General features: G+C 38.7%; 1 protein-coding gene across 2 annotated transcripts in view; it reads left to right on the forward strand.

Moving 5' to 3' along the window:
- The first annotated feature begins 246 nt into the window (after window positions 1-246).
- COL2A1 (collagen type II alpha 1 chain) overlaps window positions 247-16,999 on the forward strand; it is a 63,557-nt gene continuing 46,804 nt past the window's right edge. The window contains exons 1-16 of one of the 2 annotated variants that reach the window (XM_077297882.1): window positions 247-595; window positions 3,365-3,574; window positions 4,790-4,806; window positions 5,116-5,148; window positions 6,090-6,122; window positions 6,221-6,274; window positions 6,720-6,821; window positions 9,871-9,948; window positions 11,148-11,192; window positions 11,274-11,327; window positions 12,152-12,205; window positions 12,463-12,516; window positions 13,435-13,488; window positions 13,645-13,698; window positions 14,095-14,139; window positions 14,649-14,702. In XM_077297882.1, the coding sequence (XP_077153997.1) occupies window positions 502-595; window positions 3,365-3,574; window positions 4,790-4,806; window positions 5,116-5,148; window positions 6,090-6,122; window positions 6,221-6,274; window positions 6,720-6,821; window positions 9,871-9,948; window positions 11,148-11,192; window positions 11,274-11,327; window positions 12,152-12,205; window positions 12,463-12,516; window positions 13,435-13,488; window positions 13,645-13,698; window positions 14,095-14,139; window positions 14,649-14,702 (1,035 nt within the window). In that variant the 5' untranslated portion in view covers window positions 247-501. The remainder of the gene's footprint in view (window positions 596-3,364; window positions 3,575-4,789; window positions 4,807-5,115; window positions 5,149-6,089; window positions 6,123-6,220; window positions 6,275-6,719; window positions 6,822-9,870; window positions 9,949-11,147; window positions 11,193-11,273; window positions 11,328-12,151; window positions 12,206-12,462; window positions 12,517-13,434; window positions 13,489-13,644; window positions 13,699-14,094; window positions 14,140-14,648; window positions 14,703-16,999) is intronic. The other variant, XM_077297883.1, reaches the window with a different exon arrangement.

Consider the following 16,999-nt stretch of genomic DNA (forward strand, 5'->3'; position numbering starts at 1 on the left):
TGAGATTTTTTTTTCCTCCACTTCTTTCTAAATAGTGGTACTTTTTTTTTTCCTTGACAGAGGAATGAAAGAGTGTAGGTGATGGGGGGGAGGCAGGACACAGGGAAGGGGAGGCTGAGACACTGAGAGGGGAGGGAGATAGGGGGACAGAGTGTGGCAAGTCTAGCAAAGGGACCCTGCAGGAGAAGGAGGGGTCTGGTGGGATAGGGAGAGGGCAGAGAGGAGTGGAGGGGCTCAGATTTCAGCACTGCTGGGGGCAGGGGAGGACTAAGATGTGGGCATATACGTTGTCTTCAAGGCAGTCAGGACTATAATTTCAGTACCTTGGCCCAGAGCAGATAGTACTAAGTTTCTGCTGGGGCCTGGTACTGGATTCTCCTTCTTTTCCCAAGAAATCGGCTGCATGAAGACAAGATAACTTTTGGGGACAGTCAGCCTCCTCTCCTCCCCTTCTCTTCTTCATTTCTTCCCACAAAGCTTTTGCATGTCTAACATTTAGACATGTTTAACTTTGTGGATTCAAGGACACTAGTGCTGTTCGCAGCCATACAAGTGATATTATTAGCAGTTGTAAGATGCCAAGATCAAGACATCCGTAAGTGACCAACTGTTTTATTTTTTTTAATCGTTCTTTTTTTTTTCCTTAGAATATATAATGCTGTATTTAGACTTAAAATTGCCCTTACGAGGCGACCTGAAAGTAGCTTTGACGTTGACTGCCACTTCTCATTCCAGCAGGTTGAGCGTTAATCTAATCTCACCTGTAAATCTGTCAGGGTTTCATGGTAGCTCAACCAAGTGCAGGGTGTAAATGTAATCTCAAGGTGATTGCATCCTTCCTAGACACAACATCCAGACTTCTGTCCCTACCTGGCAATGGCAGAACAGATCATTACTGGCGCATTGTATAAATATGCAATGAATTCCCAATATATGGGGCTAAGTAGCAGTTTTGGATTATTGTGGTGTAAAGTTGCTAGTTATAAAATTGTTTAATTCTTGCAAAGTATTATTATTATTATGCGTTACTTATATAGCGCCATCATATTCCGCTTTACAGACATTATCATTAAATATTCCTATCCTGTATCCCCAAATATTAAGATTATACTGAGAAGATCTGAAGTAGCCATAGATGACAAATTGCTGGACAGTGACATTCCTGTGCTTCCATCCAGGGCTGCAAATATTAACCTTGATTTGATGGTAAAATCCTAAAAAATGAAGTGACACAACTTTAAAGAATATGAGAGGGAATTGCTTAACTAGCAATTCCCAATAGAAAATGTTAATAAGTGATATAGATCATCAATCTGACTTCTAGTTTCTAAGCAAGGTGTTAGTCCTGAGCGCAGAAGGCACAAAAGCTGCATTCTTTCCACCAACTGATCTCTCCCAGTATTTAAGGATCACAAAAAAAAGGGAACGTTCCCTTAAGAGGCCGTGTGAACGCTGAAAGGCATTCCTGCCAGACACATCTCATTCCAAAAGAACCTTAAAATAGTTTTACTAAGCCATTGTGTGATGCCAGACCAACGTCCCACAAACTATTGTGACGGTACCTAATATTCCATTATCTAAACATAACATCCAATCGCATTAATAAAACGCAGAATTATAGTTTGCAGCCAAAAAATAACCGAGCGATAGATTTTACTCAGATATTGTTAAAACTGGCCAAAAAAAAATGAAGGAATATATGAGAAAACACCTGGCTAATACGCAGACTGGGCAATTCTTCTAGAAAAAGCTTGAAGCTTTATTTCTTAGGAGAAATTTTTTAACTTGCTTGGGCAGGTCCCCAATGGTACAAAAAAAAAAAAATCCTTTACGAGTCTTTGCATACTACAGATTGTAAATCCATTGCACTGCTAGTATGGAAAAGGCACGCTCCCTTGACTTTTTGCCATTTTATTCCGTTGGAATCATTCTTCCATTCCTTAAAGAAAGTTTCTTTTTTTTCTGTATCTGACATCTGCAAAAGGGGAAATATGTGCATGAAATATTGAAGTAGCCAGACAGAAATATTCTATAATTTCCAGTAAAAAAAAAGTACATAGATAAATCATTTAAGACTGGGTCAACTATTTAGACTTGCCTAGGATTTGGTATATTGGCCTTCTAGATAGTTGTTTCATTTTTTTTAACCCTTTGGATATGTGAAGGCCCAAACGTGGCTGGTTTCGGAGGTAAAAATCAAATATTTAAATGGAAAGGGTCATGCTAATACCTGTTACGGGAATCTAAAAAACGGGATGCTATCTTTTATATGTATGTGGATGAGCTTTTAAGATATGACCTGATTTGAAGACCCCAATAGACTATTGTGATAGTTTGTTTGCACTAGGAGGACTGGCAGCAATGGTTTCCAGATGGAGTTGAAATGCTGCCCATATTTATTTAAACTGGTCCCTGACAGTGAAATGTGAATTGAAACCTCTGTGTATTTTACAGAAAGGCCCATTCATACAAGGTCCTGTGGGCTACCCAAGCCCAGGCATGGCACCCAAAGGGAGGTCGCCTGAGCATAATGGCGCACAGATCAGAAGCACCAGTGGGCTCATGCTATATCCCCCTGTCATTTTATATTGTTTATAGCTATTTTATTTGCTTTTATTATCAGTTATATAAATACGCTTCTATTTCCTTAGGACTTCAGATTATATTACATTTTATTGACCCGATCATCACATATATGTCTATGTTCTATACTGTATACATAATGTATGCCACTGAATAATGCACTTTACTTGCAGCTTAAATCCAAAGATAATGACATTTTGTAAAATATTATTAACAAAAAACTCTATGGAAACAACTTTCCACTAAATGACCTCAAAGAAACCTGCAGTTAACAACAAGCCGCCATAGTTCGTGTTGTAACATTATATTACAACTTCCTATATCAGAAGCCAGAAAACTTTGCATTAGGGCAATCTCCTCCCTCTTACCCCAAGCAGCCCCATTATTTTCTGAACTTAGATCACCTCCATCTGTCTGGCTCAACACTGCCCCCATCTGGTAATATTTAACATTACATCTCTGATTACTAATATACTGAATATTTATCATTATACCATGAAAAGTAGAAAAATATTTTATACTAATTTTACAGCAAGTTTATGAAGCAAAGTGAATAATTTAGCAAATATCAAAATCGGGCTCTCCCAATATGTCATATATCTATATATACATAAACGCCCCATGTATATATAAATGTTTGTGCATCTGAACTCATTGCAATATATGACATTTGTATATATGAATATTGTGTGATGTTTTGCTTTTTTTTTTTCTTTAAATTTCTGCTTCCTCTCTTTTTGCTGCCTCTTCCTTGGCTTATGCTTACTCCCCTCTGGCACAGTGGATGCAGGGAGCTGCGTACAGGATGGGCAGACATATAGTGACAAAGATGTGTGGAAACCAGAACCCTGCCAAATCTGTGTCTGTGACACCGGGACTATTCTGTGCGACGAGATAATCTGCGAGGAAAATAAAGACTGCCCCAATGCTGAGATCCCCTTTGGAGAGTGTTGTCCCATTTGCCCAACTGAGCAGTCCTCCACCACCAGTGGTCGTAATTTATTTATTTGTGTTTTATAAATAAATTACTTGTGCAAACCTATGGCTAACACCCCATTCCCTAACAGAATGGGCAACCATAGGTCCCTGCTGTAGTTAAAAAGGGCCCCTCCTGTTCAGACTTCTGCCTTTAAAATATATGTATGTGCAAAATATATATATATATATATATACCCCAAGGGAAAATAGTATATAAGATGTCTAACAGTGCAGTAATGCCCATGAGATCAAAGCCTGGATACAACTAAATTACAGAGATCACAAGGAGGAGCGGCTCTGTGGCCTTTTTTCTGCCTTGAGTTGAAGCCACAGGTCTACACTCCTGCGGTTTCGTTTGGCAGGCAATGTGGAAGCTCCCGCTGAACCGACCACGTGCATCCCTAAGCATAAGGCACTTATTAACCTGTTCATGCTCCTCGTAAAAGATGGAACCCAAACAATCATTTTACGTTCAGAGGCAGAGGTTAAAACATGACGGAGGTCCCCTTTTTAACGACCGGTCCTGCATTATTAGCAATGCGATTGTTAGCAGTATCTCTGCTTGATTACAAGCTCTTGTGGCCAGTGAGGTCCGTCCTCAGTGGTATCAGGCAGGCTGGGAGATTTGCAGTGCTATGTGCAGTCATCATTAATGTGTGCTAATCCTTGTCCGTAATTAGGTTTTCCCGTAACTAATCATTTATTTTAGCTCCCTCTATTTTTACTACTCAAGTAGAACCTCTTTCCACATTTGCTAACCAGCTTCCCGAATAAGGCTTTATTCACACATTACTATTTTTGATCAGTATTTCTATGCCAAAACCAGAAGTGTCAGTCTTTCAATTATAGTTTTTCTCTGTAAGTTCGACTCCTGATGCAAAATGCTGACCAAATCCTGAGTGTGAATAAGCCCTTAGAGCTCTCCCCATAGACGTGTAACCATCTTTCACCGAGGATAGCGGCAGTAGGATCGTGCAGTCTTCTAATAGATCCACCGGAGACAAGTGAGGGAATCAGAATTAGAGGAAGCTCGATGTCGGGATTTAACACATAACTTCTTCCTGGGAAGAAGGCCTTAACGTGTCTTATGTTAGCCTGTTCTATGGTCTGTGCACATTTATAGTCCGTTTTATGTACTTTATGTTTTTCTTATGTCCCGAAATCATCCAATGAATTTCTACCAGCTGACTTTTATCCCCTTTTTCTTTATCTTTCCTCCAATAAATAGGGCAAAGAGGAATTAAGGTAATACTATTTCTTACGAGAATAACCACAAACATCATAGAATACGACTACAGAGTACACTAATGTACAGCACTTAACATTAATGACAGCTGCCACCAGCGACATAGAAGATCTATTGCCGAATTGTTCCACATCCACTCTAAGTATTATACATGGCTAGTACAATAGTGTAATTATAGCAAGTAATCATATATATATACAGATATAGCATAGGCATATAGAAACTCAATATATCAATATATAACTCACATAACATATAAAGCGGGCATCTAGTAGCTTTACAGTATTTTCTCTGTTTTCTTTCTCTAGGGTCAAAAAGGCGAACCTGGTGATATTAAAGATGTAAGTGCATCATTTTATTTTTATCTATCATCTATCTATCTATCTATCATCTATCTATCTGTCTATCTATCTGTCTATCTGTCTATCTGTCTGTCTGTCTGTCTATTTATATCTGTGTAGCGCTGACAGAAGGGAGCCCATAAACAAGAACAGTATAAGGCCCCCTTACAGTCCAATAGTTCATCATAATGCACCACTTTATTTGCCTATGAGGTGGGAGTGGGCCTCAAATTATCTTGGGTCCCAATGTGGCTGCACAGGATGGACAATGATACAATAATCTATCTATCTATCTATCTATCTATCTATCTATCTATCTATCTATCTATCTATCTATCTCATATCTAGCTATCTATTATCTATCTATCTATCTATTATCTATCTATCTATCTATCTATCTATCTCATATCTATCTATCTAATAGATACCTATCTATTCCATTTATCTATCTATATCTGTCTAGGGGAGGACGCAGACATAAGGGGGCCCATGAACAAGAACAGTACATGGGTCCTTTGCAGTCCAATAGTTTGTCATAATGCACCAGTTTATGTGCCTGTGACAGAAGCTTCTTGCTGCTTTGTAGGTGGTAATGGGCCCCATTTTATTTTGGGTATCGATGTGGTAGAACAGAATATATCGATGACCAATGATATGTCCGCCCCAATATCTATCTATCTATCTATCTATCTATCTATCTATCTATCTATCTATCTATCTATCTATCTATTATCTATCTATCTATCTATCTATCTATCTATCAATCACATATCTATCTATCTATCTATCTATAGATCTATCTGTCTGTCTAGCTATTTCTTTTGGGTATTTTTATCTCAGAGTTTAGTTACCAGCTTAGATTTACTATATTTGTATATTTATAACATTTGCTGATTTTACATGACATAATATTGGATTCTCTACATATTTTTATACAATAGGTATTAGGACCAAGAGGACCTCCAGGACCACAGGTATAGAAAATCTATTCAAAATAATTGATTGATCCTTTGAATCTAATATCAAATACTTGAATCAGATTGATATTAACATATTTTCTGACCTTTTTCAGGGACCTTCTGGTGAACAAGGGCTAAGAGGTGACCGTGGTGATAAAGGTGAACAAGTAAGTGAGAAACACTTTAAAAATTGTTTTGTAGGGAACTATGAGGGTTTAATATAAGTTGTAAATGGCATAAATAGTTGAAATAAGCAATGGAATGAATAAAAAGTAATGCAGGTAACTGCAACTAGATTCAGGTGGAAATAAGCCAAACGCAGAAAGTGCGATACCAGCCAAAACCCTACGTATGGTCAATCCAATAAGAATCTAGTTCATGAATAAGTCTAATATGTTGTTACTAGCCCATCCTCATGAATGCCCCCTACTGTATCCACCATATGGCTGGGAAACTTTCCACCTTATGTACCTAGAAAGTTTCCATTGTCTGAATCTGGCAGATAATGTGCCCACCTTGTCTATCTAGAGACTATCTTGTATCATTCGAAATCAATGTCCCCATTTTATAAACCTGAGTGAGTAATGTGCCCATCATGTGTCTCTATTTTAGGGTGCCCCCGGCCCCCGTGGAAGAGATGGCGAACCCGGTACTCCTGGAAACCCAGGACCCCCTGGCCCAGCTGGATCTCCCGGACCCCCTGGCCTTGGCGGAGTAAGTAGGCTTGACACTGACGCCCAATCTTTGTCACAGGTCTGTAAAGTTCACATCCACTCAGCACATTTGCTCTACATCTCTAAATGAAGCTGACAGCATTGAAAGGCTCCACTGTTACCACGTACCTCATACACAGCCACTCTTTGTAATCCCTCAGTTTGTTTGCATTCCTCTGACACAAAATATCTTCTCTGCCCAGAACGTTTTTTTTCCCCCTATTTTGCTGGACACTGTACAAGTAGATGATTGTCCGACATCAGAGACATGCAAACGAGATGCCCTCATACTATCCCGCGGGTACAACCTGAACACATCCAGCTATGCTGCAAATTAAAATTGCATCCATATTTAAAGAAACAGATTTGGACTTTTTTTTTTTTTTTTTTTTTTACTTCTGCACTATTTTTAACATGGTTGTCTGCAATGGCATTTTTTATCCTAATCTAGAAGACGTAACAGAAAACAGAAATCTATCTCCAATCTACAAGGAAGAGATAATTACACAGATTTTTAAATCATTGCTAAGATGTAATCTCACGCAGAAATACAGAAGCAAATAAAAAGTGACCTCAAAGACTGATCCTATTTAACCTTTTACAATCCATAAAGAAAGCAATTCCTATAGATCATATTGTAGAAGAATACATTATAAAACATCCAATCTCCAATAGATTGAGATCCCGTCCGCTAGTTTCTCTGGATGTGCTTTATCCCGGTCAATGGATCAGCGCCTTATCTAGGTTATAAATTCAGTTTCTTCTGGATGTCACATATAGGAAACATTCTGATGGAAGACACCAGTAAAAATAGTTTTTATAGCTGCTAAAAAACCATATAGAGACCTGTTTAATAACCATTATATACAGTATGATGTTCTGTGTTTTCTCATTATACCTAGCACCACATGGAAATTCATCAATCTCTTGTGGTTTTGATACCCCATTGTCCTTATTATGAATATGCAGTGATGTTACCTCTTCAGTATTTTCCATTTTGAATACACTGTCATTGTATAGGGAAAGTTTTATCGGTTTTCACTTGGATAGATTGGACCTTATATTTTGTATATTATTATTTACGAACAATGCGATATATTCTGCTTACTACTAGAACTGAAAAACAAAACATAATATAAAATACTTAATAAATACAGATAAATGAGAACCTTATATGAGGGGTTGCCGGGTTCATGCGCAGTTTTGATTGTACTGAGCAATCATTATAAAAATGTAATAAGAAATATGTTCATTACGCTGAGTAATTATGAAGCTTCCTCTATGGACAAGTTAGGCTGCCGTCACACTAGCAGTATTTGGTCAGTATTTTACATCAGTATTTGTAAGCCAAAACCAGGAGTGGAACAATCAGAGGAAAAGTATAATAAAACAAACATATGCACCACTTCTGCATTTATCACTCACTCCTGGTTTTGGCTTACAAATACTGAGGTAAAATACTGACCAAATACTGCTAGTGCGACGGCAGCCTAAGGGTATGTGCACATCCCTGCTTTAGGATGACACCAAGATTTTCCTAGGCAAAGCCACTTTAGGAAGAAGCCGGCGGTCTATTTCTTGAAGCAGATACCCTGGCGACTTTGCCATTGTTTTCGCTGTGCCTTTTTTCAGTAAATTAAACTATAACTTCCTGATGAAAGTCACCCGTAAGATGATCATGCGACTTCTTTTTATCACTTCAGGGTTTCTGGGCCCTGATGTGGTTCAAAGAAGTAACAAAAGTCTGAACTCGTGCACAGCAATGTCATTTTTGCATTGCTGTGCCTTATGTTCACTTTTTGTGGTGCTTTTTCAGGAGGGCGTTCCAGGCAGAATCCACCTGAAAAAGCTGCAGTGTGCACAAACCCTTAGTTTCATTGAACTCTATGCCATTTTTTTCTTTGTGTTGCCTTTTAAGCATGCGACGAGTACATGGTGTATAGTGTTTTTAGATTGTCCCAAGAGTAAGTTACATGAGTAAGCATGTGTGTGGCAAAATTGGGATTAATACCAAATTGGAGAGCAGATTTTTTGCTTTAGTAATTGGTAAAATGATTTAAGGAGTTACCGCTGTCTTAATGTATACTTCATCAATCAATGGTTCATATGAAAATAAGCAAATGTGTAATATATCGCATCAGAGAAATCTGCTTTCTATTCTCAATTCTGAGGTAAAATCTGTATTCAGTGAAGAAAGACTGTCCCATTACTGATAGAGGAGATGGCGGCTGCTGCTGCTGAGATTATACGTAGACGGCAGGAAGAGGAGGAGCTTTGCCTCTAGCTCCTCCCTCCTCCCATCTACATAAAATCTTATCAAAACCAACCGCCATCTCCTCTCTCAGTAATGGGACAGTTTGTCTTCACTGAATACAGATTTTACCTCAGAATTGAGAATTTTGGTAATCACTGATCAATTCTGGCACAGAAAGAAGCAGATTTCTCTGATGCGATATATTACACAGTTGCTTAGTTTCATGTGAACCATTGATTGATGAGGTATAAAATTAAGACGACGATTACTGTTTAATATTTAGTTATTTTTATTGTAGACAACCCTTTAACTAGGTGTTAACTGACAATATTAAGTCTCCATTATAAGGAACATCATGAACAAGAAGACAAACTTGTACTGCGGCTTGTCTCAAAAATATCATTTGCTATAACTACACTCAACTATACTCGCACAAGACGCACGGATTTTAGTTTTGTAAGAAAACCTTTCCCTACAATTTGTGGTTTCTTTTCAGTATCTCAATATAGAAATTTTGGTTAAATATCAAAATAAATTCTGGAAACGAGTTTACAATCTTTCGAAAAATAAAAATATAATTAAAAAAAACATTGTAGTTTGCCATAGTAAAGTGAACTACAAAAAATATACGCGACCAAATGGAAGACAGTATTATTTTATATATTAGACCTGACCATAACATTATTTTAGGGAAAGTAAAGGTCCGAGAAAGACGTTATGTTATTCTGTGGCCTTTTTATTGCTCTTCATATCGCAGTTTGCAATGAAATACTAATAACATGCTCTGATTCCACAGAACTTTGCTGCTCAGATGACAGGAGGTTTTGATGAGAAAGCTGGAGGCGCACAGATGGGTGTTATGCAAGGACCAATGGTAAGAAAGACTCCTCCGCTCTAGTACTTGTAGTAATTTGCATCACCACCTAGAGGGCAGTATAAGCAAGATGCACAAACCTTACTGCAACCAAAGAGAGATTGGATCAGGGCTGAATGGACAACGTATGTCATCTGCTACACAGTGTGATAATAGAAGAATTGTTACACAGCACATAGTATTAAATATCTATATCATACTATTATTATATATATATACATATTTATGTGATGTATTATATATATATATATATATATATATATATATGTATATATATATATATATATATATATATATATATATATATATATATATATATATAAAAGTGCCTCTGGTAAAGAACAATACATGGGCCCCTAGCAGTATGATAGTGCTGTCTATAAGAGAAGCTGCTTGCTGATTTGGAGGTGGTAGTGGTCCCCCTTACCTCTTGGACCCCCATCCACCCCTGATATTATCTTATATATTAAATAAAAGATAAATACAAATATATTAAGTATTTGACATCTTAAATAGGACTTATTAAACATATTATATATTAAATATATTATATATATATTATTGTATAAGGTGTTGGGGCAACTGAATTGGAAACTATGCTTCAAAAACTGTATGTGCCTTCAGGCTCTAGCCTGGAATCAATGCCTACAGGTATAACGCCACCTAGTGGACAGATTTAGAGGAATAAAAAAATCTTCTTCTGAATTCAATCCCGCTTGAATCTGTTAGCACCTCAGGCCGCACTGTATAGTACCGATACAGCTGTAGCAGGAGATATTACATAGAATTTCTGGGACATATTTCCATTCCTAACTTCAGCTTGCAAGAAAATATATATAATGAATCCCGTACACATAGCACCATGATTGTTTCGACTTTGCTCAGTGGTGGACTGGAAGTCTTAACCATGCAGACAACAGCTACTGCTTTATAAAATCCCCAATGAATTCCTTCAGGAAACGTCTGCTCTCCAGCCCCTCTTGGCAGGCAATAAATGAATTCTGGAGCTGGTAAACATGGCTGCCTTCCAGCTCGAAGCCTCTGAGAAGCCGCTTTAAATAAATATCGATGTGTTACTTAGTACACACAAGAAGCATACAGTTCCATACTATTCTGCTTTACAGAAGGCCATTGATTGCCTCTACAGGGGTTTTTCACTATCTAATTTAGATTTTACTCATGTTTTTTTCATATCACAGGGCCCTATGGGACCTAGAGGACCTCCCGGACCAACTGGCTCTCCTGTAAGTGTCTGTTATTATGTGTCTCATTGATCAGAATCTCATTAACTTCTTTTAATTAACTTTAATTGGTTTTAAATTTAGGGACCTCAAGGTTTCCAAGGAAATCCCGGTGAACCTGGTGAACCCGGTGCTGCTGTAAGTAAAGTGCCTTTATTTGTATGTTGTTACTAGTCAGTAGCCATCCTCAGCAGGAGATCCTCCTTCATTGTATGTGACGTAATGTTATGTCTATGGCAGGGAAATGGGGCATACACAGAACACTGGAGGAGTTATGTCTTCTCGATCTGTGATTATAGTAGATGTCCCCTTTCCATTCATGGTACATTTAAATTACCAATAGCGAATGGTTCTGCCCATAAACAGACATCTTAGTTAGATAAAAGAATGTCTGTGTCTATAAAATACGGGTGTGGGCGTACAGACTAAACGATAAAGCGAGACAGTGTCAATGACTGCTTTGGTCTTTATGTGAATCCCTCAGAGAAACAGGGATAGCTCAGGCTTAGTTATTAGTCCTTTAAGTGATTTCCATTATTATTAGCAACATTAGGCAAAGGTTAAAAGTGATACCTTGGGTTTCAAGAAGACCTCTTTGTGCTTTACATTTACAATTATATGTTGGGTTTGATGGGCCAATGTCTTTTTCTAACCTTATCAACTACCGTGATAGTACCGTGGTTAGTACTGTTCCTTTGCAGTGTTGAGGTCTTGAGTTCAAATCCCACCAAGGACAACATCTGCAAGGAGTTTCAATGTTCTCCCCGTGTTTGTGTGGGTTTCCTTCCGGTACTCAACTTTCCTCCCACACTCCAAAGACTAAATAAATTATAATAATAATACACTCTTTTGAATATAAAACCATTATTTGAGGGAGGAAGTTTACCCTCAAAAAAAGTTTTCTTCTTGTGTTCAAGTTTGTTTCAGACCATCATTAATTCCGATTTTGCTTTGTTTTTTAGGGCCCTATGGGTCCCCGTGGCCCTCCTGGCCCATCTGGAAAGCCTGGTGATGATGTAAGAATCAGATTTTTAAATATATATAACATGTAGCAGTGGAAAGAAAATATTATCTTCTCAAATTTTAGAAATATCATGTGAGATTATGCTAAATAACTCGTGTAGCAAAATATGCATAATAAAAGTGTAGTAATACAAGTATATAAGCATAGAAAACATATTTTTAACAAGTGTGGGATTATATACATTCACTAATTGTTAGGCACAAAATTGAGTAGACTCTTCAGTATTTAACTAAGGTTTTCTCTCGTTAGGGTGAAGCTGGAAAACCTGGTAAATCTGGTGAGCGTGGACCCCCAGGACCACAGGTAAGAGCTTTTTGACAATTATCACATTAAATTACACAGTACCATGTAGAGTGTCATCACAACTTAACAAATAAATGGTATACAGATAATATATATAGTAAGACAATAACATATCGCTCCTAGAGGGCGATACAAGGGTCTACATCTTAATGTGCTACACTTCTCCTTCACATGGCCCACACGCTGAGGACATTGGCTGTACAGGTGGAACACTGGCTTCATCATCCATTATACTGGTAGTAGAAGATTGCTAATCTCACACCGAATTCTAGTTATGGAATATGTCAAGATGCAATGCTTGGATTGTGGATACTACTATTGTAAACCTTCTCGGTATAATAATGGAAGTTTTGGTGGAGTGTTGATATGGTTAATGGAAAACCCACAATCCTGCTGCATGAACAATGGCAATTTTTATGAAAAGCAACACCTACAACTAGTGGAATATTCCTACAAATATTGGAAACCATCATACACCACTGTTGGAACATTGACACCAATACTGGAGAACACCACGTGTGAAATTACTATTTGGAGCCAAGCCATTTTATTGGAAGATTCATACAATGATTGTTGGGCGTCACATCCGGCTGGTGGCACAGTAACGGTGTTTATGGGACACATCGTGATGACCTTCTTGTGAGATACAAAATAAAGGACACCATATCTTGCTGCTGGATTGAAAGTGTTCTATCCCTGGAACACAGACAGACGTTACTGTTGGAGGATATCACGCTGTATGTGGATGGAGATATTATTATAAGACCTTACTTACAATCTTTATACACAATAGGGACCATGACTTAGTCCTAATTACATTTGCCCTATCCAATTATAGCAAACAAAACTACGACACGTCACTTATTGTCTCACTCTAGACTTTTGGAAATTGTGCTAATCCCAATATTATTTTTATAGGGTGCTCGCGGATTTCCCGGAACACCAGGACTTCCTGGAGTAAAAGGACACAGAGTATGTACTGAACTATGTACCATAGTCAACACTTAACTTTATAAAATGTAGAATACACCATAAAACATGGAGTGCCGCTACCTATAAGACTGCAGTAGTTACTCACTGTCTAATTTGTGCATATTACACATTGATATAATTTATTTCTCCTTATAGGGTTACCCTGGTCTGGATGGCACAAAGGGAGAGTCTGGTGCTGCTGGTGCCAAGGTAATGTCCTGATTGAAAAAGAATGCTGAGGGTCCACCTTATCCAGAAGGGATAGTTTCTACTCTTATATGGGCTCTGTTGCAACACCATAAGACTACAACCCATATAGTAGATTGTTAGTGGCTTTTTATAGAACATATAGAATTTGTGAATTCCCATTATAGGCATTTATGGCATATCTGGAGTATATGCCACAAACGTCTGATAGATGCAAGTATTCCTTATGGAACTGGCACCTATCTAAAAAATGGTCGCTGCAGAAAGATGGCGGCGTGTGCATCGTGCTCTCCACGCACTTCTATAAAAATTATACCATGACTACTGTGATACTTGAGATACTTATAAAGTCACTGGCATTTACTGACTCACCTTGACATTTGCTTTGTACTCCTGTAGGGTGAAGGTGGTGCTCCTGGTGAGGCTGGTGCTCCTGGCCCAATGGTAAGTAGCCTTTTTTTTAGCAGAGAATGTTGTAGATTGTTCCTTTTCCAGCAGAAAGATTCACTGCAGGATAAAATTTAAAGCCAGTGTATATTTTCATTACTAAGACAGGCCATATATTTCCTTTTTAAGGACCCTTCATTAATTATCACTCGGAGGGTTCTAATACTGTCAGCGTGTAAATCTTGAGCATATGTAGAAATCCTCCATGGGAGCAGTAGGATTAGTCCAAACTATGCTTCCTCTGGCAGCGAGAAAATTGTCAGAAAATTCCATGAAATAGCCTAAGTCATCTGCACCTATATAGTCTATAACCCCATGGCATATATGATTAGGATATAAGTATATAATAATATAGAGGTCTCCTGCCATAGTAGATCATGTCAATTTTGATAGAAGTTGTTTTTTTCTTTTGCTTTCAAAAAAGGACATAGGATCAGGTAGTGTAACCAAAGAGTTCTTCATGTTCTTCATATTGTCAGATGGTTGACTTCCATCTTCATTTATAGGGTCCACGTGGTCTCCCTGGTGAGAGAGGACGTCCTGGAGCTTCTGGTGCTGCTGTAAGTATTAAACACCGTTAAATCTAAAAATAATACATTCATTTTTGAGGATATTCATGTATTTTAATGATTTTGAAGATTGAGAACCAATTAGCAGGAGTCACTTCTTGTAGCCATCACCATGGGCTCTTCACACATCAACGACCAGAGTTATAGAGATTCACATAAGATTAGATTGAAGTGATTGTCTAAGATTTTAGGTAACAGAAAGAAATAAAAAATATCAAATACTCACCAATAACCTCTAGTTCATACCCCCTGATATTTTGGTGATTTCACCCCCTCTCTTTTTTTAATGCAATGATGTGTCCTACATAACCATTACCGCTGCAGCCAGTGACTGGCCTCGGTAAGATGCAAGCACGTGTTGCAACAGATTGAGGCAAGTGATTGGCTGCAGTGGTCATGTGACTACACGTGACATCATCGCTGAGGGGAAGTAAATAAAGCCTGTGGGGGATTCAATTTTGATTAATGGTTTTTTTTGTGTTAGCAACTTTCTTGCTCTATTTGACAATTTTTAGGCTTTTTTTACATCCCCTTTATGAGCGTCTGGAACCTACACGGAGTTGACTTCCTATTTGGCCCCTTACCCAGGTTTTCTCCAGACCATATACCCCGCAGTGTAGCGGCTATAATTGCAGTCAGGATGTCTCCGATAACTCTGGCATCTCTCCTTAGATTACAAGTTCTTGTATCTTTGAAGTGACGTCGGTCAGAGAAACCTGACATGACTTGCATAGTGAAAACAATTAGGAGTGCGAATAAGGATTACGTTGTCATCCAGTCCACCGCTTACATGTACAGACTGGCAGCTCGTCATTCACACCAGAGCATGAATTTATAACAAAAAATCAATGTAAACTTCCGAACTAAATGCAGGATTGATACAACTCGTGCGGGCTTAAGGATATTCACAGCAAAACCGCATTTGTGTGATGAGGATTACTACATGAAGGCACTAGATAAAGGAAACTGGTGTGATCAGTGTCTGTCCTTAATCCCCTGCAGTGAGAGCACACCATGCCGGTGTATCTGTGGATGGCCTCTGTTTAGGCTTGTTTCCAACATTCCTCCTCCATAGCTTCCCATGGCTCACAGCTGCCCGGTCACAGCCCTGGGAGTTCTCGCTGGATTTTATAGTCACCTAAAGCTTCTTTTTCTCTACCTGCCTACAGTCCAATCACACAATTTGGGATGAAGCTACGAGGCTGAATCATGTCTGATTAGTCCCGATCATCATAATCTGATCAAATAAACAAGTGCAGGGCTTTAAAAGATTGTCCTATTAGGTTGCGTTCACACGCACAGGGCATGATCACTACTGAAAATTTAGGCCCAATTTTTAAACCCAAAATTGAGGTCGTCAAACTCTTCCTCCTAAAATCCCTTAATGCAAGAAAACCACTATTTTAACCTCAAAATCGGTACAGTCGGCCGCACAGTTTATTGGATAAATAAACAAATTAATTGATTCTAAATCAAGCAATTGAAACACCACAGAGGTGAGGCCCACTGCAGTTTTCATCTGCGACCACTAGAGAAACTTTTCTGATGTTTCCCCCCAGAAATAGCACCAGACATGTACATAGGCTGGTATTTTAGCTCAACTCTATGAATATTAATGGAGATGATCCGCAATACCCCACACGAACTGTGTATGGGGTCGCATTATGGCTGACACCCTCTAGATATGCAGACAAACCCTTTAAGGCCCCTATACACATTACAATATAGTCAGCCCGACCTGCTGGTTGATGATCTAAAGCAGGGGTGGGGAATCTTTTTTTCTGCGAAGAGCCATTTGGATATTTCTACCATCCTTCAGGGGCCGTACAAACTTCGCCCACAAAGTACATCCTGACTCTGGCACTGGTATCAGGACGTAATCTTTCATTGCATGCCCTTCAATGTTCAGTAGTGAACACTGCATGTGTGTGCTAACAGAGCAAGAAGAAATTAATGAGCTTGTGGCAATCAAAATAAACCTCCCTGCCCAAGAATGCGGTCCCTGAGAATCTGGTCGGGGGCCTGATAAAAGGTCATAAATGACCCTGGGGCCTGAGGTTCCCCACCCCTGATCTAAAGTGTATGGGGGATTGCCAACTCTAATTGATGGTCAGGCAAAAGAATAAGGCCCCATTCACATAGCGCTCTTCCCCATGTTCAGTGGTCCCGACAGGAATTACGTCCGAACAAAAAGGGATTTGGGCATACGTGCTGACGGGGCCATTGACTATAATGGTGTAGACAGTCACTGTGTGCTAAGATGTGCATCATTTTCGGGTTTATACACA

Source organism: Ranitomeya variabilis, chromosome 3 (assembly GCF_051348905.1).
Source record: "Ranitomeya variabilis isolate aRanVar5 chromosome 3, aRanVar5.hap1, whole genome shotgun sequence".
NCBI classification, from domain to species: Eukaryota; Metazoa; Chordata; class Amphibia; order Anura; family Dendrobatidae; genus Ranitomeya; species Ranitomeya variabilis.